Source organism: Rhinatrema bivittatum, chromosome 6, assembly GCF_901001135.1.
Source record: "Rhinatrema bivittatum chromosome 6, aRhiBiv1.1, whole genome shotgun sequence".
Lineage (NCBI taxonomy): Eukaryota > Metazoa > Chordata > Amphibia > Gymnophiona > Rhinatrematidae > Rhinatrema > Rhinatrema bivittatum.
Genome location: NC_042620.1, coordinates 11289495 through 11315213, shown reverse-complemented (window position 1 = coordinate 11315213; position 25719 = coordinate 11289495). Strand labels below are relative to the sequence as shown.

General features: G+C 50.1%; 1 protein-coding gene across 3 annotated transcripts in view; it reads left to right on the top strand.

The window, feature by feature from the left end:
- WNT10A (Wnt family member 10A) overlaps window positions 1-25719 on the top strand; it is a 106150-nt gene that overhangs the window by 34413 nt on the left and 46018 nt on the right. For all 3 annotated transcript variants that reach the window (XM_029605032.1, XM_029605033.1, XM_029605031.1), the window contains exons 2-3: window positions 826-1088; window positions 21076-21449. In XM_029605032.1, the coding sequence (XP_029460892.1) occupies window positions 826-1088; window positions 21076-21449 (637 nt within the window). The remainder of the gene's footprint in view (window positions 1-825; window positions 1089-21075; window positions 21450-25719) is intronic.

Below are 25719 nucleotides of genomic sequence, written 5' to 3'. Positions count from 1 at the left end.
TGTGGACCGGGAGAGTGGGCCAGGGATAAGGTGTCCTCACTGCACCCCTGGCTACCCTGAGGCCCTGCCCCAGTCCCTGCTTACCAGGATGAGGGAGGGAGAAACACGGTTACCCGAGTCTCTGCTGGAGTTCTGCTTTCCTTTGGATATAACCAGTGTCGCATGAAATTAATTGTTTCTCTAATGTTCCCCTGATGTCCTAATGCTGTTCGTTGTTCCTCTGATGTTATATTTTTAATGTAAATCGTTGTTACAATTGTAAACCGGAGTGAAGGCCGAAACCAATACTTCGGTATAAAAAAACCCCATACAAATAAATAAATCACAAACTTCCCAAACTACAGTTAGCTTTCAGTAAAGTCTGTAAGCGTGAGGGAACGATCAATTTGGGGTTACCCGTGTAAGCAGACAGCTGCCTTCTCTTCTGACCTGCTCTTAATGCGGCATTCATTACAGTTTGGCACTTCTGACACTTTCTTCCATAGTGTTTGGTTTCTTAAGAAGGCGACTGTTCAGTCAGACTTTTATATTCTCAGTCAGAGGTGCAGGTTTCTGTGCTCAGTGCTCGTATATCAAGGCTGAGAAGGTGGCGGGATTGGAACCCGGGTCTCTAGGCTTCCATGCTGCGTGCTGACCCCCCCCCCCCCAGCCTGCCCTGTCAGCACAGCGAGCAAAGGAAGAGGTAGGACTGGAACTCGGGTCTTCAGGTTTCCCTGCTGTGTACTCACAGCTCCAGGCTGCGGTGGGGCTTAGTGCTCTCTGGTTATCACATGCAAGATTCGGCTGATGCGGGTCCTGACTTCAGTAATTTGGTTTCTTTTTCAGATCGGTCTCAAATGAAATCCTGGGTTTGAAGATCCCATCAGACCCGGTGCTGAATGCCAACACCGTCTGCCTGACCCTGCCCGGCCTGACCCGGCGGCAGCTGGAGGTCTGCATGCGGAACCCGGACGTGACGGCCTCGGCCATCCAGGGCATCCAGATCGCCATCCACGAGTGCCAGCACCAGTTCCGGGAGCACCGCTGGAACTGCTCCAGCCTGGAAACAAAGAACAAGATTCCCTACGAGAGCGTGCTCTTCCGCAGAGGTAAGGCCCCCCCCGCCCTTCCGCACTTCCAAAATCAGGGCTCAACGTGACCTACGCCTGATCTTACCCCCTGCAATCCTAGGACTCCAGAAGCCCCTCCCCGACAGGGCTCGGACAACTCTACCCCTCTCCGCACCCGCAACACCAGGCTCAGATAGTGCCCTTCACAGGCACGGCTGACTTAATCCACCCCCCCCCCCCCCCCGACCAGCATTAACCAAGCACCGGGCCCTGAAACATCCCTTTCAGAGCCTTCACTCCTCGAAAAACGGGACTCAGACACCTCGCTCCTAATGTGCTCCTCTCAAACTCCTCTCCCCCCCCACTCTGCACCCCTCAAACACAGGTCTTAGCCTGACCTACCCCCCTCCCCTCAAACACTCGGCCCTTAAACGTTCCTCCCCTGCACCCATAACACGGGGTTCAGACCAGGCATCTCCTACCTGCACCACTCGAGCACCACAGCCCTTAAATACCACCCCCCCTCCCCCCCCAACGCACAGTGCTCAGGCCCTCCGTGAGAATGGGCAGCTCGATCTTACGCAGGTCCCTCTGGCGGTGCAACCTTCATGCACAACCGCATCACTTACCACAGGCAGGACCGGCAAGTGACCCAGTGCCAGGAGGAAGATTCCTGACTCCTTCAGGTGTTTGAAGGAAGGACTACAAGTACCAGAATGCATTGCAATGTGAGTTCTGGAAGCAGGTCCTCCTCGTACCGGGTCGGGAGGCAGCTCTGCCGCTGTCGCCTGCGCTATTGCCAGCAGTCGCGCCTTGCTGCTTCTCCTGGCTGCCCGCCCGCGCGCTCTCCTTATGCCCTGGCGGCGGTGGCCCATGGCTACCTCTCGCCCCGCGGTGGGATGGATAGGTCCAGAGGGGCTGGGCCGCATTATGAAATCAGGGGCCCCGAGCTGTCTCCCGAACACGCCTGCCTTCCAGGAAATGGATTATAGGTAAGGCATCAGGGAAGCCGAGGGCACAGCCGTATTTAATTCAGGCGCCTCGGAAATGCTGCCCGCGCTCTCTCAGCCCTGCAGGGCCAGAGTCCCCCTGACCCTCACTCTTTTTGCGGGCAGATCTTTGGCCGGCGCGGGTTTTCTGGAGCTTCCAGCCCAGCGCGTGCGAGGTTATCTGAACGCCTGTGTCCCAGCTCAGCACCATAGGGTGTCCCACGCATTCATCAGGAGGGCCTGGCCCGGCGGGAAATCTTACTCCGAAAACTATGCAGCTTCCTGCTGCTGGCTTCAGGGGTCTGTTCCCAAAAATACATTGTAACCTGTCATGCTGCGGCAGTGAGCGAGGCCCGGGGAAGATCACTGGGCTGGAGGGGACGGCTCCCGTGCAAGACCGGGCAGAGACCAGAAGTGATGGCCTCAGCCCATGGGGTACAGGCTAGGCAGCCCACCCCCCCTCCCCTCCCCTCCCCTCCCTGATGAAATGCAGGCAGGAGCTGTCTTAACTCGGGCACAGCAGGTTTGTGGAAAATAACTGGATGAGTTTGGTCCTGCGCAGACAGACACTCAGCCTGTAAAGAATGTTTGTCCCTAATAAAGAATGAACACACCCTTCCCTGGAATACGCCACCGGAGGCTCCGTCTCCCCGCTGCCAAGAATCCCTGCCGCGCTGCTTCTGTTGGCTTCCTTCTGCAGGGTAACAAGAGGTCACGGTGCCTCCACACACACCCCCCCTGGCGCAGGCAGCCAGTGTCGCCCACCGCCCCTGGGGACAGCACAGGGTGCCGAAGGCGTCAGTCCCTCGCAGGCGTAGAAGGTTCCCCCTTTTCTCAGCAGGATATTTCTTGATGGGTGTCGGGGGGGGGGGGGGGGGTGAGCCAGAAGGTTCTAGAGCCAGGCTGGGGATTTCACGTCTCCAAGGTGTAATTATGCAACTTTCAGTGAACCTGAAATTATCCTGTAATATGATTTTCGCATGGGTATTCATCACAGGCCTCCGAATTTGTTCCTGCCTGCAAGCAGGCGGGTTTCATGTGTTCAGGCTTGTGCTGTGTGTGCGCTCCATGCATGCAATTCTATAGGGGCAAGTAAGGGCCAGGAGTAATGCCTTGCAGAAGGAGAGGTCAGTGGAGTTTCAGCGTTTCTTATTCAAACAGTAAGTAAAAAACAAAAATGACAGGTCTGTGTGTAAAAAAAAAAAAGTCAGAGTGAAAACGTCTCAAACAACAAGGCCCGTGTTTCCGATGCCATGGGCTCAGGCTCTGCCATGTTTGAGACGCGAGGACGGGTGTCTCGGCAGCTAAAGGAGAGCGTAAGGCCAGCAGCGCACAAAATGGCGCCGTAAGATGAGTGCCCGCGGAAAAGATTTAGCAGTAAAAGTCCGACAGGCGGGCCCTCGAGCACCTGCAGGCGCTGCCAGTCCTGACTCGCCTTCCTGGGTAACAGAAATTGACCCTGGAAAAGAAAGGTGAAGAGCAAACCTGTGCAGAATCTGGCAAGAAGCACTCATCGATGTGGTGTCCACCCGGCGCGGCCAGGCAGGCCCTTACCTCGCGTGCAGGACGGCGGTGACCCGGGAGGCCCTTGTGAGCTGTTCAGATGCCTGCTGGATACCCATAAACAAGTCCGTATGCAGGGGGGGTGGGGGGGGGACACTGCTGTGCCGTTCCAGGGATGCGCACTCTGACAGGATTTTGCGATGGCTGCTGTCGTCAAACGTGAAACGGCGTTAATGGTGCCGTTTGTGTCACTGCTTCTGAATTGTTAAGTAAAACTCCTCAATACTGTTTTCAGGACATTCATGCAAAAGTAAAAAAAAAACCAAAAAACAAATCTTGAAAAATTTGATCCGAATTTTCCGGGGGCCATGATTAAAGTCTCAGCGGCATAAGACACTGTAAGAGTTGCAAGCTGAAACCACACTGGTGATGAGTGCCCCTTCACAGATTTTTCACAAGTTTCTTGGCTTTATTCTTTTATTTTCTTTTCCTATGCTTCATTGCTATTGCATTTTTGGTAGGCGCGGTTTCCAGGTGGGTCTCCTGGGACCCCACTGCTATTGAGGGCTGGAAGAGGAGGAGGAGTGAATTGTGGGACGGGGAGAGTGCACTCTGCCTATGACTGCAGGCCATTCTCCCCCTGGTGGCGACACAGGACCTTCCTCCTCTTCATTGTTATTCTCCTGATGTGCTTTGAAATGGGCCTATTAGGCAGGAGAGGAGAGAGCCTTAGTAATGAGTAAAATATTTAGTGACAGTTTAGTAAGAGATTTGGTGAAGGTTTGTAACTGTAAGTTACCTCAGCCTGTCCCTCCCCTCTGACCCTTGCTGATGTGGCTGTTATTGATAAACCTCCTAAAGCCCATTTCTCTCTTCAGTTTAGATCTCCAATTATTTAGCTAAAGTTCTTGCCAGTGGCTTGGGGGAGTCATCAGTCAGGATCTATTTCATGAAGTCCCCTCCGGGTTTATTCCCCAGAAAGTCACTCGATTGGATCCGCTTTGCCCCAAAAGAGCGGACACCCGTCCTGTTGTTGCAGAGGAGGCCTCTGAGTGGGTTCGTTGGCGTTTTCATGTTCTTTGCTTGGATTCAGGGGGTGCGCTCCCTGAGCGAAGCTCGCTTCAGGATTAGTGGGAGTTATTCAGAGGTGCGTGGTGCCGGGGGTTTCCTCTGTCCCCTTTGCTTCTGGCAGAGAGGAGACCTAGATTGGGTGACTGGGGCTATCATGATGGGGTCCATGACAAGTTTATTTGCTGACAATATTGTGTTCACTCTTGGCCAGCCAGGAGTCAAGGTGAGTTATGGGCAGGCTGTCCCTCTGCAGGAGGCAGGGCGGAGGGGCATTAAGTAATGAGGGGCTGTTTGCTCTGTGGGGGGTATTGAGCGCCTCAGTAAAGTCTCCCTTGTGTTGAATAAGCTGCTGGAGCCCCAGAGCCCACCAGGCAGGTCCTGCAAAAACATTAAAATTAGCTGTTTGTTTATTTATTTATTTAGAGATTTTTCTATATTACCGCGGCACGTTCAGAACATCACCTCGGTTTACATTAAACAGTAATGCAGCAACAGGCTTTACAATAAGAATGTTAAAAACCAGTATTAAACAAAACAAAAGGATACATGCAACCGGATTTACAGTCATTTTGGAACTAGAACCTTTTTTTTTTTTTTTTTAAATAAATAAATCATTAACTACACATAATAGTGGTTACAGAAGCGTTTGGTGGAGGCACCAAAATTGATATACATTTGGGCATTTACAGTAGATAGATTTTTCTAGGGAATAAGTGCTGAATAGGACGGGACAGAAAGGGAAGGGAAGAGTGTTATGTATACTGCAGGTAAAAGGGCCCTGTCAGTCATGGGTAGGCTTTTTTGAACAGCCAGGTTTTTAGGTTTTGTTTACATTTTCTGTGGCAAGGTTCCTGGCGCAGGTCAGTGGACATACTGTTCCATATAGTGGATCCTGCTATGATGAATGAGCGTTCCTTTGTAGATACATGTTTGGTGAGTTGAGGGGAGGGTATCCGCAGTTTGGCCTAGTGCTGTGTTCTTGTTGGTCGAATGGTCTTATTGAAATACAAGTTTTCGGAGAACCATTGCATGTTTTGGTTATGTAAGGCCTTGTGTATTAACGTAATGGTTTTGTATATAATCCTGGATGCAACGGGTAGCCAATGTAGGGACTGAAGGGCGGGAGTGATGTGATCGTGGCGGTGTGTATTGGTGAGAATGCGGGCAGCTGCATTTTGTAACATTTGTAATGGTTGTAATGTATTTTTTGGTAATCCTAACATTAGAGAGTTGCAGTAGTCGATCTTTGATAGTATTGTAGATTGTAGGACGGTGCGGAAGTCCTTTGGGTGTAGAATAGGTTTGATTCGTTTTAGGGTGTGGAGCTTGAAGAAACCATTTTTAACAGTGGCAGTGATGAATTTTTTTTAACGTAAAATGGTTATCGATGATGATGCCAAGGCTGCGGACTTGTTGTACAGTGGACGGGCAGACTTGTGATGGGAGATTTGTATTCATTGTGGAGTTGTTTGGAGGTGAGATGATGAGTAGCTCTGTTTTGTTGGTGTTGATGGCTAGGAAGTTTATCAGTGAGGGCAGCATTTCAGGTATTCAGGGCATTAGGAAGAGAGTTGTTTATGGGAATGAGGATCTGCACATCATCTGCGTAGACGAAATGTTGAAAGCCCAGTTTCGATAATAGTCGACAGAGAGGTATAAGATAGATATTAAAAAGAGTTGAAGAGAGTGATGATCCTTGGGGCACTCCTTGTGCAAGCCTTCTTGGTTTAGATTCACGTTGTTCCATTTTTACATTATAGATCCTATTGCTCAGGTATGATTGGAACCAAAATAGAGCTGTGCCAGTGATGCCAATTTCGGTGAGGTGGGTGATGAGGATGTTGTGATTGACCGTATCAAATGCTGCAGATATATCTAGAAGAGCGAGAATGTAGGAGTGGCCGGTATCGAGAGCTTTTAGGAGCGATTCTGATAGGGAGAGAAGAAGCGTTTCCGTGCTGTGATACTTTCTAAATCCATATTGGGCAGGGAAGAGTAATTGATGCTCATCAATGTATTCAGTGAGTTGTTTGTTCATGATTCTCTCTATTATTTTGGAGAGGAGTGGGAGGTTCGATACTGGGCAATAGTTCGTCGGATCAGAAGAATCCAGGTTTGGTTTTATTATAGCATATTTGAACTGGGAAGGAACTATGCCAGATATTATAGATTTGTTGAGTATATTGGCTATAGGTTTTCCTATAGTAGTAGGGATCGTCAGTAGAGATTTTGTGGGCATTATGTCAAAGGGGCGCAGTGCTGGATTGATTTTTTTAAGTATAGACTCGATTTCTAGAGCAGAAGTAGTCTCAATGTTTGTGAGTGTGTATTCGAAGGTTGTGTGTGTGGCTGTGTGGTGTGAAGTTTGATTGAGGTCGTTGGAATGTGTACTACTTGTGTGGTTGGAGTTGCGGGTGTTGTTAGGAGATTGAGACAAATTGGGAGATATATGCTATGATGTTTAGGGATAATCTACTCGCCATGCAGGGGGATATTCCTCAGGATACCACACTCTCCTATACTTCCTTCTGCCAATGTCCCTGTGCTACCCCCTCTGCCATTCCCCTGACCCGCTGAAGCCTGTCACACGAGTTGATTGGGCTATACTGGCTGTGACAATATAGAGCATGGACCAATCAGAAACCATCCCCTGCGAGCTAATGTGATATTTTTGGAAACATGAGGAGACCCATGGGAGGGGCAGTAATGGGAGGGTTAAAGGTTGCCTGATTCGCAGTTGCTGTTGCCGTGTGCTTCCTGGACATTTGGACACTAGCCCTGGTGTCTGCCAGATACAATTTTCTTTAAGCACTACAGGGCAGCAACTGGTAGTTGAAGGTCTGTGTTAAAAAAAAGAAAAAAAGAATGAATCCAGATAGCGTATTTACTGTTATTAATTAACCTGCCAACAGGTTATTACTGTGACAAATACAATCGAAATTTATTTTTCGTGAAATTTAAAAAATAGGAGCGCTAACCACGAACATTTCCAAAGAGGAAAAGTATTAATTAATTCCAGGGGAATGCTGCCTTTTTACAAGCCAGTGGCCTGACCTTGAGGGCGCGTTAAAGCGGGCACTCGTCTTCCTAACGCATGCACAGCCACGTTCCCAGGGTGCCCCGTGCGGTATGAAAATGAGGCGCTGCATTAAAAAGTGTGCGCTAGGGGGAAATTGCACGTCCCTGGCACTGAAATGCATGGGGCGCCAGATCTGCAGTGGGTGCACATCCGTTTTATCCCGCTTCAGGTCCGTCCTGCCCCTTGCTATTCCGTGTCAATGTTTTGTGAGTAAAGTGTACGTCTATCATTTTTTTTTTTTTTTTTACATCAAGCCATTTCATTATACCTTTATTTTTATACATGCACAATAGCAAGGAGAAAAATCGGCTTGAAGTGGGAAAAAAACAATTTATTTGCCTGCCCATTACAATTCTAGGTGCCCGATGTATTTTTTTTTTTAGTTTCTCGTGAGCCCTTGACTCAAGGTGTGACTTAAGCCAGTGCCTGGACTGGAGTTAAATTTGCTGCATTAAAAAGCCCGGCGATTTCCTCATCTGCATGGAATTTACATGCGATGAGCGCTATTTTCTACGCATTTGTTTGGGTCCACATTTTTGATGCGCTACTTTCTTTATTGCATTGGGTGCTAGTCTAGCACGTCCAAAATGCGCATAAAACCACACATAAACCTGTGCGCTAGTCTGGGCGCACTTTATTGCATCGGCCCCTGAGTGAATAATTGCTTCTGATAATGGATGCATATTTATTGCATCCTTTAATGGAGTGTGATGGTGAGCAGTTTGCATGAATTTCTGTAAAGGATGTCAGTGAACTGGAGAATATATAACAATGAGACTGTAAAACATGATGGTGGCAGGCAGGAGGAGAGCAAGTCTAAATATTGTGCAGCTATATATTCATTATTTGATGGAGAATTAAGACTTATCGGGGAGGTAAATAAGATCAGAACTCTCTTAACATGATACTTGGGATAGCTGGAGAAAAAGTAATATGTTTCTAACTTGCACCAAAGAGTATTCCACAGTGTTTGAAAGCAGTAAGGAAAGGGGTTGCATTCAATAGTTCCTGATGAGACCTGGATGGGAGAGAGTAAGAAGTGAGGCTGTGTGGGATGGTTTCCTGATGAGAGCTAGACAGGCAGATGTATGGTGCAAGACTATGTAGATTGGATCCCTGATAAAAGCTGGCCAGCAGGCATATGGGGAATGGCTGTGTAAGATGGATCCCTGATGAGAACTAGATGAGCAGAAACATGGGGAGAGACCACATTATGGTTCCCTGATGAGAGCTGGATATGAAGGAATAAGCAGAGAGACTGTGTAGGATAGATCCCTGATTAGAACTGGATGGGTAGAAATATTGGGACAGTGTTTAGGATGGATCCCTGATGAGAGCTGGATGGGAAGGAGTAAGCAGAGAGACGGTGTAGGATGGATCCCTGATGAGAGCTGGATGGGAAGGAATAAGCAGAGAGACGGTGTAGGATGGATTCCTGATGAGAGCTGGATGGGAAGGAGTAAGCAGAGAGACGGTGGAGGATGGATCCCTGATGAGAGCTGGATGGGAAGTGGTGAGCTGTGTTGGATGGATCCCTGATGAGAGCTGGATGGGAAGGGGTAAGCTGTGTTGGATGGATCCTTGATGAGAGCTGGATGGGAAGGGGTAAGCTGTGTTGGATGGATCCCTGATGAGAGCTGGATGGGAAGGGGTAAGCTGTGTTGGATGGATCCCTGATGAGAGCTGGATGGGAAGGGGTAAGCTGCGTTGGATGGATCCCTGATGAGAGCTGGATGGGAAGGGGTAAGCTGCATTGGATGGATCCCTGATGAGAGCTGGATGGGAAGGGGTAAGCAGAGAGATGGTGTAGGATGGATCCCTGATGAGAGCTGGATCGGAAGGAATAAGCAGAGAGACGGTGTAGGATGGATTCCTGATGAGAGCTGGATGGGAAGGAGTAAGCAGAGATACGGTGGAGGATGGATTCCTGATGAGAGCTAGATGGGAAGGAGTAAGCAGAGAGACGGTGTAGGATGGATCCCTGATGAGAGCTAGATGGGAAGGGGTAAGCAGAGAGACGGTGTAGGATGGATCCCTGATGAGAGCTGGATGGGAAAGCTGCGTTAGATGGATCCCTGATGAGAGCTGGATGGGAAGGGGTAAGCTGAATTGGATGGATCCCTGATGAGAGCTGGATGGGAAAGCTGCGTTAGATGGATCCCTGATGAGAGCTGGATGGGAAGGGGTAAGCTGCATTGGATGGATCCCTGATGAGAGCTGGATGGGAAGGGGTAAGCTGCGTTGGATGGATCCCTGATGAGAGCTGGATGGGAGGGGTAAGCTGCGTTGGATGGATCCCTGATGAGAGCTGGATGGGAGGGGTAAGCTGCGTTGGATGGATCCCTGATGAGAGCTGGATGGGAGGGGTGAGCTGTGTTGGATGGATCCCTGATGAGAGCTGGATGGGAAGGGGTGAGCTGCGTTGGATGGATCCCTGATGAGAGCTGGATGGGAGGGGTAAGCTGCGTTGGATGGGTCCCTGATGAGAGCTGGATGGGAAGGGATGGATCCCTGTGTTATTCTTGTTTACGTTATTTACTAAGGATCACCGCTGAGCGTGATGTGCTGTGCTGTGCTGTGATGTGATGTGATGTGATGTGATGTGCTGTTGATTGTGATTTTATTGTCTGCTCTTTCTGAGAAGGAGCTGGAATTGCCCCGTGGTCGCTTCAAACGTCAGTTTATAGAGGTGCAGAGGCTGCCTGGAGAGTGAGAGTGGGGGGAGAGACCTCCTCCCCCTCCCCGCACGGGAGCAGCCTGGGCCAGGGCGGAAGCGGCAGGGGCAGGCCCGGTTAATCTTCCACGCCTGCCTGCAGCCCCGTCCTTCTCCCACGTGGCTGCTGCCAGGGCCACCAAGGTTAAAACTGCACGTTCTCACGGGGGTCGTGGAGCTCCCTGCCCCCTAAATTCTTCCCAGCCCGCTTGGGATTGGCCTCGCAGCCTCTAGAAACGCCTCGCCTGTCGACGGGAGCTTGCTTGGGTAATTCTTTCAGCAGCGAGTTAGAGAATTCAGCCTGCCAGCAGGTTCAAGCGTAAACGGTCTTTATTTTCCAAGGAAGCCAAGAGGCTTCCGACAGAGTCCCGGACGCGGACCGTGACTCGCATGTGCTGCGTCGGGAGGCGCCCGTGTCAGGCCTCGGGTGACTTAGAGACGAGCGGCGTGGCAGTAAATTCTGTGGGAGACATTCGGTTACAGCGTGTCCGCCGCACCCAGCCACCTCTTCCACCGATGCCATGAGGCGCCATCCTTAGACCGAGCAAACAAAGGTGACATTGCACGAGAAAGCCACCCAAATCCTCCTGGCCCCTGCCCTTATTGCTTCGGCTTCCTGTGGGCAGTCTCTGAATTCCTCTGTTGAAGGGGAACAGCAGCAAGTCCTCGGAAGGCAAGTTCTGATCTGTGGGCTGAAGCTAACCCTCTGGATGGTTTCCAGTCTGGGTTCACCTACAGTTTAATTTAGAAAAGGCTGATGTTGGGGAGAGACGGAGGGGCGAGCTCTCGACCTGAGGGTACGATGTGCACAGACGGCTCCGGTCAGCCTCATGTCATCGGGAGACTGCTTCCATCCCCGTGCAGCTCGGTCCTGCTCTTGCACGGGGAGTGCAACTCTCAAACAGCCCGCAGAGTCCGCAGACTTTAGCTGGAATTTTCAAAGGGCATTTATACGCAGCAGAAATCCGCTCTGACAACGTGCAGGTGTGCAAGAAGCCAGTGCTGACCTGTGTGCATGTTACACGTGCTAGGGAGAAGATGTACCTGTGCTCGGGTGTTTACGTGCAGTATTTTGCAAATCGAAAACATAAATCGTGTGCACTCCCCGTCCCCAGGACGTCTCTTTCTGGTATGCGTAAAAATACCTGCAAAATTGCATTTGTGCATACTTATACCCTGGGTTTGTGCGTGTGGATCCGGTGTAAACTTTTCTACACGATTATCTGAGCTGTAAAATGTTCCCGTGGATGATAATGGTGTAACCCTTGGCCTAGAGCGGCACAAATATTTTATCGTGGAGCGGTGCCGCTTGCTTTCACCGCGTCTGTCCAGAATCAGAAAGCGAGTCGATATGGTTGAGTTTTGGGTGCTTTTGCGGTTGAATTTGGACTTCATAACGAAGGGGTTTGGTTGCACTGTGGTTGAGTTTGTGGCTTTATCATGGTTGGATTTGACTCAATCCTAGTTAAATTTTGCTCCATCTTTCTTCAGATTTCATCTATTTCTTTCACTGATACCGTCAGGTTCCAAGCAAGATTTAGTTGAAGTTAAAGGTTATGTGCGGATCAAAGCAGGGTTTATTTCAAGGCTAGAATTCACAGGTGACAGGCACAGGGCTCCCTTCACCGCAGAGATTTGAAAGATAGACGGCGGCTTCCTCAGGGCAGGCGGCCAGGGCAGAGCTGGTCCCGTGGCTGGACTAGGGAATAGCAGGGCTCGACAAATAAGTAGCAAGTCCAGTTCAGTGCGAGAACTCCCAGGAGAGGCAGATAAACGTATAGGTCGGGTGCCTTTCAGGTGTGCTGTAGCATGGAGCTGGGCAGCCCTCCAGATGCCAGGTGGGCTCGGGTGGTTCTCAGCAGCCGGGAACAAGGACACGCTGGGGCTTCTGCCACAGCTGGTATGGTTTTTTTTATGACTGTAGAACAGCGTTCTAGGTAGTCATGAGGGCCCTGGAGGAAACTAGATTCTTTGTAGATTGTGATGCCAATTATCCAATGGTGCTGTTCTATATGAAGACCACAGGGGTCCCGTCTTCGGAAAGAGGAATGAGTACAGGCATACACTGTGCCCTTGTTCTCAGGTGTGCACTTTCTGTCAGGCATACACTGTGCCATGGTTGTGAGGTGTGCACTTTTTCATCAGGTGTACACTGTGCCGTGGTTGTCAGGTCTAAGTTTTCTGTCAGGTGTACACTGTGCCGTGGTTGTCAGGTCTAAGTTTTCTGTCAGGTGTACACTTTCTGTCAGGTATAGAATGTGCTATTGTTATTAAGCGTAAGAGGAAAACGAGACTGCTAGGGTTTTCAAAGCAGGTAGCCGAAAAAGTAAGAGCATTCAGAAAGTGCCCAGGATCTGGGAAAGAGGAGCAGAAGGAAGAAACTGAAAGAGCCGGGGAGCGTGGTCAGGATGGGAAGGAAAGAGAGTTAGGCGGCAACTCCCGCTGTTCTCACGCATGCAAACCCGAAAGTGCACTGGCTCAGCAATGGGAACGTGCTGCTTCTTGGGGACACGCTAAGTAACAGGAACGCACTAAATCTGAGCGCGCTCAGTTCTCTTTACCTCCTGACTCCTCCTGCTGGCCTGGCACGTAGGCGTTCCATATCCATGCAGATGGAAGAAGGGGGAGAGCTAGTACACTCCAGGAGAGGAGGGAAAGGGAGAGCAGAGCGCTCGAGATGAGTGCGATTTATAGAACGATCAGAGAAGCCCTGTTTGGGGACAGGAGGAAACCTGCAAGGGGACTCTGGCCACCCTGACAGAAAGACATCGGCATCTACCCATTCCCACCTCTATGATCACCTTGCCATGTAGGTACCGCAATGGCGGCAGCACCACAGAATCTGCCAGTGCCTCAAAGCACACAGAAAGGGCCCCCGGAAAGTAACCGGATCATGTTAACTTATGAACACCAGTATGAGGCAAGTATTAAATAGCGTGCAGTTAGCGAGCACTTGATAAATGGTGTGGCAGGCAAGCATAGCCACATTGTTTACCAAACACAGGCTACCCTCATTTATATATGAGGTTCTTTCATTTGCATGTGTGGACACAATTTTAGGGTGCTCATCCTAATGTCTTGTAGGATACCTTTAATATGCATGGTAATGTCTTCCTCCATAGCTCACTGTTTTTAGTATGCACAAGAGGGCATTAATATGCATGCAAACGTTTATGCCTAAACCTTTAAATGAACTAAACATGCATACCCTGGTCAAGAGGGGACATAGGGGAGATATGATAGATGTTTACATACCTAAAAGGTAGCAATGTACCTGAATGTATAGGAAGCTCTAGATTAGAACAAGGCATCATGTTAGGCTCCAAAGGAGAAGACTCAGAAGCAATGTCAGGAAATATTCTTGCTGGTGGTGGTGGATACATGGAAGCAATTCTGGAGAAGGTGGTGGAGGTTAAATCAGTAACAGACTTCAAGATGTCATAGTATTAGTGCAAAACAGTGAAGATAGAAGCATGACCTAGTGACACCACAAGCCATGGGGGGGTGGATCGGGCTGGTACCAGCAGGCTACAACTTGAGAACAAGAGTGAAAATAAAAAGGGTACATTCCCAATTGGTCTAGCAGGCTGCAAATTAAGGGCTTGACCAGGTCTGCCTGGCAGGTGGACCACCGCTGGGTTTGTCTGGCAAGCTGCATAGGACTAATGGGAATCAACGGAAATGAGACTATGTAGAATCAACAATAAGAATAGGGTCCTGACCGCTGCTTTTAGAAACGTAATATGATGTTTGATGTGATTATTATTGACAATTGTTACATATGCAATCATGTGACTAAAGCTACAACTATAAAGAGTCCAGCAGGGTCATGCAGGAGGTTGTTGGTTGTAAGATATCAGGGAAGGGTGCTGTGTATGAATTAAACAAGGGATCTTGTATAGTTCTTTTCTGCTCTCATATACTCTGCTAAATTATTATTCTGTCAGTTAGGTATATACCGGATCATGATTATCCAATATATACTGTTGGGTGTGTTCTGTATCGTGGTTATCAGGTGTACATTGTGTCAGGGTTATTAGGTACAGTATATGCTGTTGGGTGTGTTCTGTACAATGTTTATCAGGTGTACATTGTGTCAGGATTATTAGGTACAGTATATGCTGTTGGGTGTGTTCTGTACAATGTTTATCAGGTGTACATTGTGTCAGGATTATTAGGTACAGTATATGCTGTTGGGTGTGTTCTGTACAATGTTTATCAGGTGTACATTGTGTCAGGGTTATTAGGTACAGTATATGCTGTTGGGTGTGTTCTGTACAATGTTTATCAGGTGTACATTGTGTCAGGGTTATTAGGTACAGTATATGCTGTTGGGTGTGTTCTGTATCGTGGTTATCAGGTGTACATTGTGTCAGGGTTATTAGGTACAGTATATGCTGTTGGGTGTGTTCTGTACCGTGGTTATCAGGTGTACATTGTGTCAGGGTTATTAGGTACAGTATATACTGTTGGGTGTGTTCTGTATTGTGGTTATCAGGTGTACATTGTGTCAGGGTTATTAGGTACAGTATATGCTGTTGGGTGTGTTCTGTATTGTGGTTATCAGGTGTACATTGTGTCAGGGTTATTAGGTACAGTATATACTGTTGGGTGTGTTCTGTACCGTGGTTATCAGGGGTACATTATGTCAGGGTTATTAGGTACAGTATATACTGTTGGGTGTGTTCTGTACCATGTTTATCAGGTGTACATTGTGTCAGGGTTATTAGGTACAGTATATGCTGTTGGGTGTGTTCTGTACCGTGGTTATCAGGTGTACATTGTGTCAGGGTTATTAGGTACAGTATATGCTGTTGGGTGTGTTCTGTACCATGGTTATCAGGTGTACATTGTGTCAAGGTTATTAGGTACAGTATATACTGTTGGGTGTGTTCTGTATCGTGGTTATCAGGTGTACATTGTGTCAGGGTTATTAGGTACAGTATATACTGTTGGGTGTGTTCTGTATCGTGGTTATCAGGTGTACATTGTGTCAGGGTTATTAGGTACAGTATATACTGTTGGGTGTGTTCTGTACCATGGTTATCAGGTGTACATTGTGTCAGGGTTATTAGGTACAGTATATACTGTTGGGTGTGTTCTGTACCATGGTTATCAGGTGTACACACTTGGGCCTATTGTGTATCATGGTTATCAATTGTACACTGTTGGGTACAATTTGTGTTATGTTGTGTTATGTTTGCAGCTTTATCAAAGCTAGGCGTAGGGATTCTCACTGTCGATTTGGGGCTGTGTATTTGCTGAGTTTGGGTCCTCTTTTGGTCAGCCTTTGGTTATTTAACACTTGTTTGAGGATGTGGGGTTGACCCAGATGTTCCTCCTTTCTCCTTTTTCTTCCAGCTCAGTTGGGACCAGGGCTGGGGTCTGGTTTCTGAGTCTTCATTTTGCCCCGATGTTAATAGATCCTCACTCCCTTCTTCTCACTGTTCCTAGCCACAGCCCTGATGTTGGTAGCCATGCATCATGTGCTTTAGATATGGCCACTAGGTGTCACCTTTATCGATGCCCACGACTCCCTCTCCCCTCCCTCCCAGCGGGGCTAGGAACACCACCTCTGCAGCACTCCCAGCCCCGGCTCGCCAGGGGGGATCGGACCAGGGACCTTCCGCATTGTAGCCCAGGAGAGCCGTGTTTAACATTTGCTGACTGCACTTCCTTTGAGGGGGAATGGACACCTGACATTGCACAAGCATTTACCAAACAGCATTGGGCCTCCAGATGCTGAAAGACACCTGCACAAACACATTTTAAAGGCTTTTATAAACTATTCTGCTTTCAGTGCCTCGGTTTATCTGTCATCGGAAGCCTCCTGGTGTCGTTACAGCTCAATTGGGAAGGAATTATCCCTTCTAATAATAATTTTGATGTTGTTGTTGTTGGTTTTTCCCTTCCACAATTCTTGCACGAGTGTTTGAAGGTGAACCACATCCTGCCTGAGACGGCTCCACGTGCTGCGTACTGTAAGCAGGAGTTGCCAGGGGAAAGACAGGGGGGGAAAGCTGCTGGAGCCAGGCCTGGAAGCTGCAGATCATTTGTCCCTGCAGGCTCCTGCCTCAGCCCAGGCAAGGAATATAAGTTCTGCCAGCTGGGGGCCGCACAGGAGGGCCCCTCACGCCTCCGTGGCTCTCGGTGCGGAGATCCTGCAACCTTCCCTGCGTGCGAGCGCGGAGCTGCGGAGGGATGGGGACAGGGGCCGGGGGTGGATCCCAGGGTCAGAGGACGACCTGTACCGGCTCAGAAGGGGGGGGGGGCCCATGGTCAGGGTAACACCAGGGCCCCAAGGGGAACCCTTAATCCATCCATGGGGGGGGGCTCTGCAGGAGATGCCGTGCGCTTTGTGCCTGCATCGGGGCCTTCACACAGCCGCAGCCCCGGGAGCAGTGCGAGATTCCTGCCTGCAGAAGGACTTTCAGAGGCGCTGGCCCTCAGCGAGGAGACGTAATGGGGTCCCAGCACAGGTTGCATCCTCCGTTTTTGTTTTCTTGCCAAGTTTAGTGAGTCGGTTTCTGCAGGGAGCTTTATATTCCAGTGCATTGTGGGACCTGCGGTCCTGCTTCTCACATCTGGCGCCTGCGCCGTGCGTGCTTGAATGGCTCAGGGGTAGGGGGACGGGTTCAGAAACCCAGGGCAGGACCGCAGTCTCCCTCCGGAAACTGGGGCACCGCAAGCTGTTTGTTTCCACTGAAGTATTTTGGAAGCTGCTCAGATGTCTGCATTTACGGATGTTTTTGTGCGTTAGACTTTCAGCCAAGCAGCGTCTCGGAGAAAGTGACCCTTTAGCTCTGGGGGGGCCAGCAAGGGTTTCCGAAGCGTTTCCCCAACCTTTTCACCTCCCTACGATGAGAAAGATGTTGTGGGTCCCGCCAGCCTCCACGGAGAGCAGGCAGTGCAGCCGTGCGGAAGGATCGACACCGGAAGCCCCACCAGCCTCTCCTCCAAAGTTTAAATCAAAGGGTGGGGGTGAGGGACTGGGACACTCGTGAACCTGTCACCGTGGACTGGGAGAAGTCGGTGTGCTGCATGCAGCCGGCTCGGGCAGTTAACCTTAGTGAGTCGCGTTCACGCGCTCCCATCTCGCTCAGCCCGGGGCTCGGGACGGAGGCTGGAAGGACTCCTAAGATGGGGGGGGGGATGCCGTATGTAATGTGCGAGCCGCAGAAGATGGGGGCTTGGCAATCTCCATGCCCTGCACGCTGCCCATTAATTAGCGCGCTCCGGGGGCGCGTGCGCGCTTGCGCAGGTCCTCGGAAAGGAGTTTCTGCGAGCGTAAGAGCCACAGCTGCTGTTTCGTGTTGCTGCCGGGGCCTGAGAGCGCAGAGTCCGGGTGCTGGCCCGGATCCGAGCATCCAGGCAGTGGTGTGGCACCGCCTGGTCAGGTCTGAAGGTGCGCCGGTGCGCCAGGGCAGAGGGGTTACCTGAGCTGCTCAAACAGGAATGGGGGCGGCAAAGACTGCTGAGGGTAGAAAACATTAAAAACAAAAAAACCCCTCCCAAAACAAATCTCAAGATTTATGTACAATGCGAGCTGCGCGTGTGGTGAGAGTCGCGCCGCTTGCCCCCATGCCTTCAAGGAAAGGCGCGTGAGAATTATGAATCTGCTTTTCATGGTGGGGAAGTAGGGACTGAACCGAGACTGGAACTGTAATGGAAATAGCGAGGAGCATGTGGCTCCTCCAGTCATACACCAGCAGGTCTAAATCACTCCGTTGGCTCCCCTTCTGTTTCTGCTTAAAATTTACTTACCAATTCCTTCATTCTGCAGCTCCTTCTTACTTCTCTTCTCTCACTTTCCCATACCCTCTTCTTCCCAGTCCTCACTCATCATGTAAGCTGCTTTTATCTGGAAGCCAAATTTAGGCTCTTAGGTAGAAAGCTTAAATCCAGAACCTCCAGGGTGGCATTCTCTGAAATGCTCCCTGTTCCACGCGCAGGTCCCCAGAGGCAGGCAGAGCTCCAGAGTCTCAATGCGTGGATGAGACAATGGTGCAAGGAAGAGGGATTCAGCTTTGTTAGGAGTGTGTGTATGTGTATGTGTGTGAGTGTGTGTGAGTGTGAATGTGTGTGAGTGTGAGTGTGTGTCTGTGTGTGTGAGTGTCTGTGTGTGTGAGTGTCTGTGTGTGTGTGTATATGTGTGTGTGTGTATGTGAGAGTATGTGTGTGTATATGTGTGTGTGTGTGTGTCTGTCTGTGTGAGTGAGAGTGTGTGTGTGTGTGGTCCTCCGTAGCTCTGCTGCCGAACGTCTGCACCAGCAACTGGCCCCGTGCGGCCCTTATTTAGGGAGAGAAAGCCGATGCATGGCCGTGACTGAAGGGGGGGGGGGGAGGTGTTAAATCTTCCGCTGTTTATTTTAGGGGGTTATAGGAGTAATTTCTCAGTAGCGCATGAGAACGGTGCTGTGATGGTGGACATCCTGCTCTTCGCGCTTTAAGCTCTGGATTTCGGTGCTATTGCTTGTTCAGTTTGTTTACATTTTATGCCACAGAAGTTTCTTTTCTATAATTGTGCTCTGTGGGGTTTGGGGGTTTGGCCCTGTGTGTTTTCTGGAAAATGGATTACATTAGAATGAGAATTTGGAGTTGAGTAATTCTGAAATCAGTGAGACTCCAGAACGGCATGAAAGGTCATGGATGGGAGGAGTGAGTGAGACTCCAGAACGGCATGAAAGGTCAGGGATGGGAGGAGTGAGTGAGACTCCACTGCAGTGTGTGAGGTCAGGGATGGGAGGAGTGAGTGAGACTCCACTGCAGTGTGTGAGGTCAGGGATGGGAGGAGTGAGTGAGACTCCACTGCAATGTGTGAGGTCAGGGATGGGAGGAGTGAGTGAGACTCCACTGCAGTGTGTGAGGTCAGGGATGGGAGGAGTGAGTGAGACTCCACTGCAATGTGTGAGGTCAGGGATGGGAGGAGTGAGTGAGACTCCACTGCAGTGTGTGAGGACAGGGATGGGAGGAGTGAGTGAGACTCCACTGCAGTGTGTGAGGTCAGGGATGGGAGGAGTGAGTGAGACTCCACTGCAGTGTGTGAGGTCAGGGATGGGAGGAGTGAGTGAGACTCCACTGCAATGTGTGAGGTCAGGGATGGGAGGAGTGAGTGAGACTCCACGGCAGTGTGTGAGGTCAGGGATGGGAGGAGTGAGTGAGACTCCACTGCAATGTGTGAGGTCAGGGATGGGAGGAGTGAGTGAGACTCCACTGCAGTGTGTGAGGACAGGGATGGGAGGAGTGAGTGAGACTCCACTGCAGTGTGTGAGGTCAGGGATGGGAGGAGTGAGTGAGACTCCACTGCAGTGTGTGAGGTCAGGGATGGGAGGAGTGAGTGAGACTCCACTGCAGTGTGTGAGGTCAGGGATGGGAGGAGTGAGTGAGACTCCACTGCAGTGTGTGAGGTCAGGGATGGGAGGAGTGAGTGAGACTCCACTGCAATGTGTGAGGTCAGGGATGGGAGGAGTGAGTGAGACTCCACTGCAGTGTGTGAGGTCAGGGATGGGAGGAGTGAGTGAGACTCCACTGCAATGTGTGAGGTCAGGGATGGGAGGAGTGAGTGAGACTCCACTGCAGTGTGTGAGGACAGGGATGGGAGGAGTGAGTGAGACTCCATTGCAGTGTGTGAGGTCAGGGATGGGAGGAGTGAGTGAGACTCCACTGCAGTGTGTGAGGTCAGGGATGGGAGGAGTGAGTGAGACTCCACTGCAGTGTGTGAGGTCAGGGATGGGAGGAGTGAGTGAGACTCCACTGCAGTATGTGAGGTCAGGGATGGGAGGAGTGAGTGAGACTCCACTGCAATGTGTGAGTCAGGGATGGGAGGAGTGAGTGAGACTCCACTGCAGTGTGAGAGGTCAGGGATGGGAGGAGTGAGTGAGACTCCACTGCACTGTGTGCGGTCAGGGATGGGAGGAGTGAGTGAGACTCCACTGCAGTGTGTGAGGTCAGGGATGGGAGGAGTGAGTGAGACTCCACTGCAGTGTGTGAGGTCAGGGATGGGAGGAGTGAGTGAGACTCCACCGCAGTGTGTGAGGTCAGGGATGGGAGGAGTGAGTGAGACTCCACCGCAGTGTGTGAGGTCAGGGATGGGAGGAGTGAGTGAGACTCCACCGCACTGTGTGAGGTCAGGGATGGGAGGAGTGAGTGAGACTCCACCGCAATGTGTGAGGTCAGGGATGGGAGGAGTGAGTGAGACTCCACTGCAGTGTGTGAGCTCAGGGATGGGAGGAGTGAGTGAGACTCCACTGCAGTGTGTGAGGTCAGGGATGAGAGGAGTGAGTGAGACTCCACTGCAATGTGTGAGGTCAGGGATGGGAGGAGTGAGTGAGACTCCACTGCAGTGTGTGAGCTCAGGGATGGGAGGAGTGAGTGAGACTCCACTGCAGTGTGTGAGGTCAGGGATGGGAGGAGTGAGTGAGACTCCACTGCAGTGTGTGAGGTCAGGGATGGGAGGAGTGAGTGAGACTCCACTGCAGTGTGTGAGGTCAGGGATGGGAGGAGTGAGTGAGACTCCACTGCAGTGTGTGAGGTCAGGGATGAGAGGAGTGAGTGAGACTCCACTGCAATGTGTGAGGTCAGGGATGAGAGGAGTGAGTGGATGGCTTTTTAACGAGGGAGACTTGCTAGGCCTGGCAGAGCTGTATCTCAGCCTCCTTTCATCTCTTACAGGTTTCCGTGAGAGCGCCTTTGCCTACGCGATCGCTGCAGCAGGAGTGGTCCACGCCGTCTCCAACGCCTGCTCCATGGGCAAGCTGAGTGCTTGTGGCTGTGACGAGACGAGGAGAGGGGATGAAGAGGCCTTCCGGGTGAAGCTGCACCGACTTCAGCTGGAAGCCATGAACCGGGGCAAGGGCATGGTGCACGGCGTGATGGAGCAGGTGCCAGCCGAGGTCCCCGGCCCGCAGGACTCCTGGGAGTGGGGCGGCTGCAGCCCTGACGTGGAGTATGGAGAGCGCTTTTCCAAGAGTTTTCTGGATTCCAGGGAAACGTTCCGGGATATTCATGCCAGAATGAGACTGCACAATAACAGAGTGGGCAGGCAGGTGAGAAAAACGTTTCCGTTCCCGTGCTAGTAACCATAGGCCCGATATTCACAGGTGTGCCGCAGAACATCCGCGTGCAAGCTGCTGCTTAGCCGGATAAGTTAAACCCTGCCAGTGGCTTATCTCACCTGGATGAGGCTCTATCTAGGCACTTATCCCATTAAGATAACTGCATAAGTTGTGCTATCTCGATCTGCCCCCAGGACATCCGGCTGTCTCGTCCATACCTCCTGGCTTGCTTGGCCACACAATGTCCAGTTGGCTGCAGGTTTTCCAGCTCTTGTCTGGCTGTGCACTAGTAGGGAGCAGCAAACCTGAAGTACTCTATTTAGGGTGCTAAGGATTTGTATTCCTGTGGTACTGCTCATGAATTTACACATCATCTTCTGCTGCTGATGGCGTAACTCTTAGAGATGCGCGTTTGTTTTAAAAAATGCAGTGAAGTAGGCTGTTTTTTTTTTTTAGTGTGGTTTCAAAATGGAAGGAAAAATAATCGTTAACCAAATCTGTTTTATTTTCATTTTGTTTTCCAGTTTTGTGTATGCAGTTTGCAACTTCCATGCACAAAAATGGGAATGCTCTGGGTGTGGCACACTGTAGTTTCATCTTCCTTTGGGAATGCTGGGTGTGGCACACTGTAGTGCAGTAACTATCCCTGTGGGAATGCTGGGTGTGGCACACTGTAGTGCAGTAACTATCCCTGTGGGAATGCGCTGGGTGTGGCACACTGTAGTGCAGTAACTATCCCTATGGGAATGCTCTGGGTGTGGCACATTGTTGTGCAGTAACTATCCCTATGGGAATGCTCTGGGTGTGGCGCACTGTAGTGCAGTAACTATCCCTATGGGAATGCTCTGGGTGTGGCACACTGTAGTGCAGTAACTATCCCTATGGGAATGCTCTGGGTGTGGCGCACTGTAGTGCAGTAACTATCCCTATGGGAATGCTCTGGGTGTGGCACACTGTAGTGCAGTAACTATCCCTATGGGAATGCTCTGGGTGTGGCACACTGTAGTGCAGTAACTATCCCTATGGGAATGCGCTGGGTGTGGCACACTGTAGTGCAGTAACTGTCTCTATGGGAATGCGCTGGGTGAGGCACACTGTAGTGCAGTAACTATCCCTATGGGAATGCGCTGGGTGTGGCACACTGTAGTGCAGTAACTATCCCTATGGGAATGCGCTGGGTGTGGCACACTGTAGTGCAGTAACTATCCCTATGGGAATGCTCTGGGTGTGGCACATTGTTGTGCAGTAACTATCCCTATGGGAATGCACTGGGTGTGGCACACTATAGTGCAGTAACTATCCCTATGGGAATGCTCTGGGTGTGGCACACTGTAGTGCAGTAACTATCCCTATGGGAATGCTCTGGGTGTGGCACACTGTAGTGCAGTAACTATCCCTATGGGAATGCTCTGGGTGTGGCACATTGTTGTGCAGTAACTATCCCTATGGGAATGCTCTGGGTGTGATGCACTGTAGTGCAGTATCCATATGGGAATGCTCTGGGTGTGGCACACTGTAGTGCAGTAACTATCCCTGTGGGAATGCTCTGGGTGTGGCACACTGTAGTGCAGTAACTATCCCTGTGGGAATGCTCTGGGTGTGGCACACTGTAGTGCAGTAACTATCCCTATGGGAATGCGCTGGGTGTGGCACACTGTAGTGCAGTAACTATCTCTATGGGAATGCTCTGGGTGTGACGCACTGTAGTGCAGTAACTATCCCTATGGGAATGCTCTGGGTGTGGCACACTGTAGTGCAGTAACTATCCCTATTGGAATGCGCTGGGTGTGGCACACTGTAGTGCAGTAACTATCCCTATGGGAATGCGCTGGGTGTGGCGCACTGTAGTGCAGTAACTATCCCTATGGGAATGCGCTGGGTGTGGCGCACTGTAGTGCAGTAACTATCCCTATGGGAATGCGCTGGGTGTGACGCACTGTAGTGCAGTAACTATCCCTATGGGAATGCGCTGGGTGTGGCACACTGTAGTGCAGTAACTATCCCTATGGGAATGCTCTGGGTGTGGCACACTGTAGTGCAGTAACTATCCCTATGGGAATGCGCTGGGTGTGGCACACTGTAGTGCAGTAACTATCCCTATGGGAATGCTCTGGGTGTGGCACATTGTTGTGCAGTAACTATCCCTATGGGAATGCTCTGGGTGTGGCACATTGTTGTGCAGTAACTATCCCTATGGGAATGCGCTGGGTGTGGCACACTGTAGTGCAGTAACTATCCCTATGGGAATGCGCTGGGTGTGGCACACTGTAGTGCAGTAACTATCTCTATGGGAATGCTCTGGGTGTGGCACACTGTAGTGCAGTAACTATTCCTATGGGAATGCTCTGGGTGTGGCACATTGTTGTGCAGTAACTATTCCTATGGGAATGCTCTGGGTGTGGCACATTGTTGTGCAGTAACTATCTCTATGGGAATGCGCTGGGTGTGGCACACTGTAGTGCAGTAACTATCCCTGTGGGAATGCGCTGGGTGTGGCACACTGTAGTGCAGTAACTATCCCTGTGGGAATGCTCTGGGTGTGGCGCACTGTAGTGCAGTAACTATCCCTATGGGAATGCGCTGGGTGTGGCACACTGTAGTGCAGTAACTATCTCTATGGGAATGCTCTGGGTGTGGCACACTGTAGTGCAGTAACTATCCCTATGGGAATGCGCTGGGTGTGGCACACTGTAGTGCAGTAACTATCCCTATGGGAATGCTCTGGGTGTGGCACATTGTTGTGCAGTAACTATCTCTATGGGAATGCGCTGGGTGTGGCACACTGTAGTGCAGTAACTATCCCTATGGGAATGCGCTGGGTGTGGCACACTGTAGTGCAGTAACTATCCCTATGGGAATGCTCTGGGTGTGGCACATTGTTGTGCAGTAACTATTCCTATGGGAATGCTCTGGGTGTGGCACATTGTAGTGCCGTAACTATCCCTATGGGAATGCTCTGGGTGTGACACACTGTAGTTTTATATTCTTTTGGGAATGCTGTGTGTGACACACTGTTGTATTATATCCCTATGGGAATGCCATGGGTCTGACACACTGTAGTTTCATATTCCTTTGGGAATGCTGTGTGTGGCACATGTAGTGTGGTATCCCTATTGGAGTGCTCTGGGTGTGGCACACTGTAGTGTGGTATCCCTATGGGAGTGCTTTGGGTGTGGCACACTGTAGTGTGGTATTCCTATGGGAATGCTCTGGGTGTGACACACTGTAGTGTAGTAACTATCCCTATGGAATGCTCTGGGTGTGACACACTGTAGTTTCATATTCCTTTGGGAATGCCTTGTGTGGCACACTAGTGCAGTATCCATATGGGAATGCTCTGGGTGTGACAAACTGTAGTGCAGTAACTATCCCTATGGGAATGCTGTGTGTGGCACACTGTAGTATTATATTCCTATGGGAATGCTCTGGGTGTGACACACTAGTATTATATTCCTTTGGTAATTTTCTGGGTGTGGCATGCTGTCGTGTGGTATTCCTCTGGTAATGCTTTGGATGTGGCACGCTGTCGTGCGGTATTCCTCTGGTAATGTTCTGGATGTGGATTGTTATACTATAGTATTCCTAAGGTAATGCTGTTGATTAAGCACAATATATTTATTTATTTATTTAGGTGTTTATATACCGTTGTTCCAAACATAGATCACAACGATTTACAAGATCCACATACATATTCATGGTCAGTGATCACATACTGTGTGGTAGCGATTACCATGTATTTCGACACTGCATTCTATACATCTTCTCGTTCATAATCCTTTTAGGAAATTACACAATCTACTGTATATTCTAGTTCATAGTCGTGCATTTTCATGGTCGACCTAACGGGGATACAGGTAGTAATCCTACTAACAATGTTCATCACACCATTCATTATCATTGCTAGCTCCATTAACATAAATGTATATCATATCATTAATTACTTATTGCTTGTTCTATGAATATTAATTTACATCACATCATTCAGTACTTAATGCCCACTCTTTTAACATTATCTCTGGTACTGATGTGGTTGTTATCAGATTATTGGTCCTTTATGTTAAGTCGGCTGCTTTTCTAAAGAGCCATGTTTTCAGTTAATGCTTGAAGTTCTTTCTATCTGTTATTTGACGTATTGACTCTGGAAGGGAGTTCCACAACTTGGGGACGGCTATGGAAAACATTCGGCCTCTTATTTGCGTTAGGAGTGTGTTCCAAGTGGAGGGTACCATTAGAAGTCCTTTGTTTTGTGATCTTAGGTCTC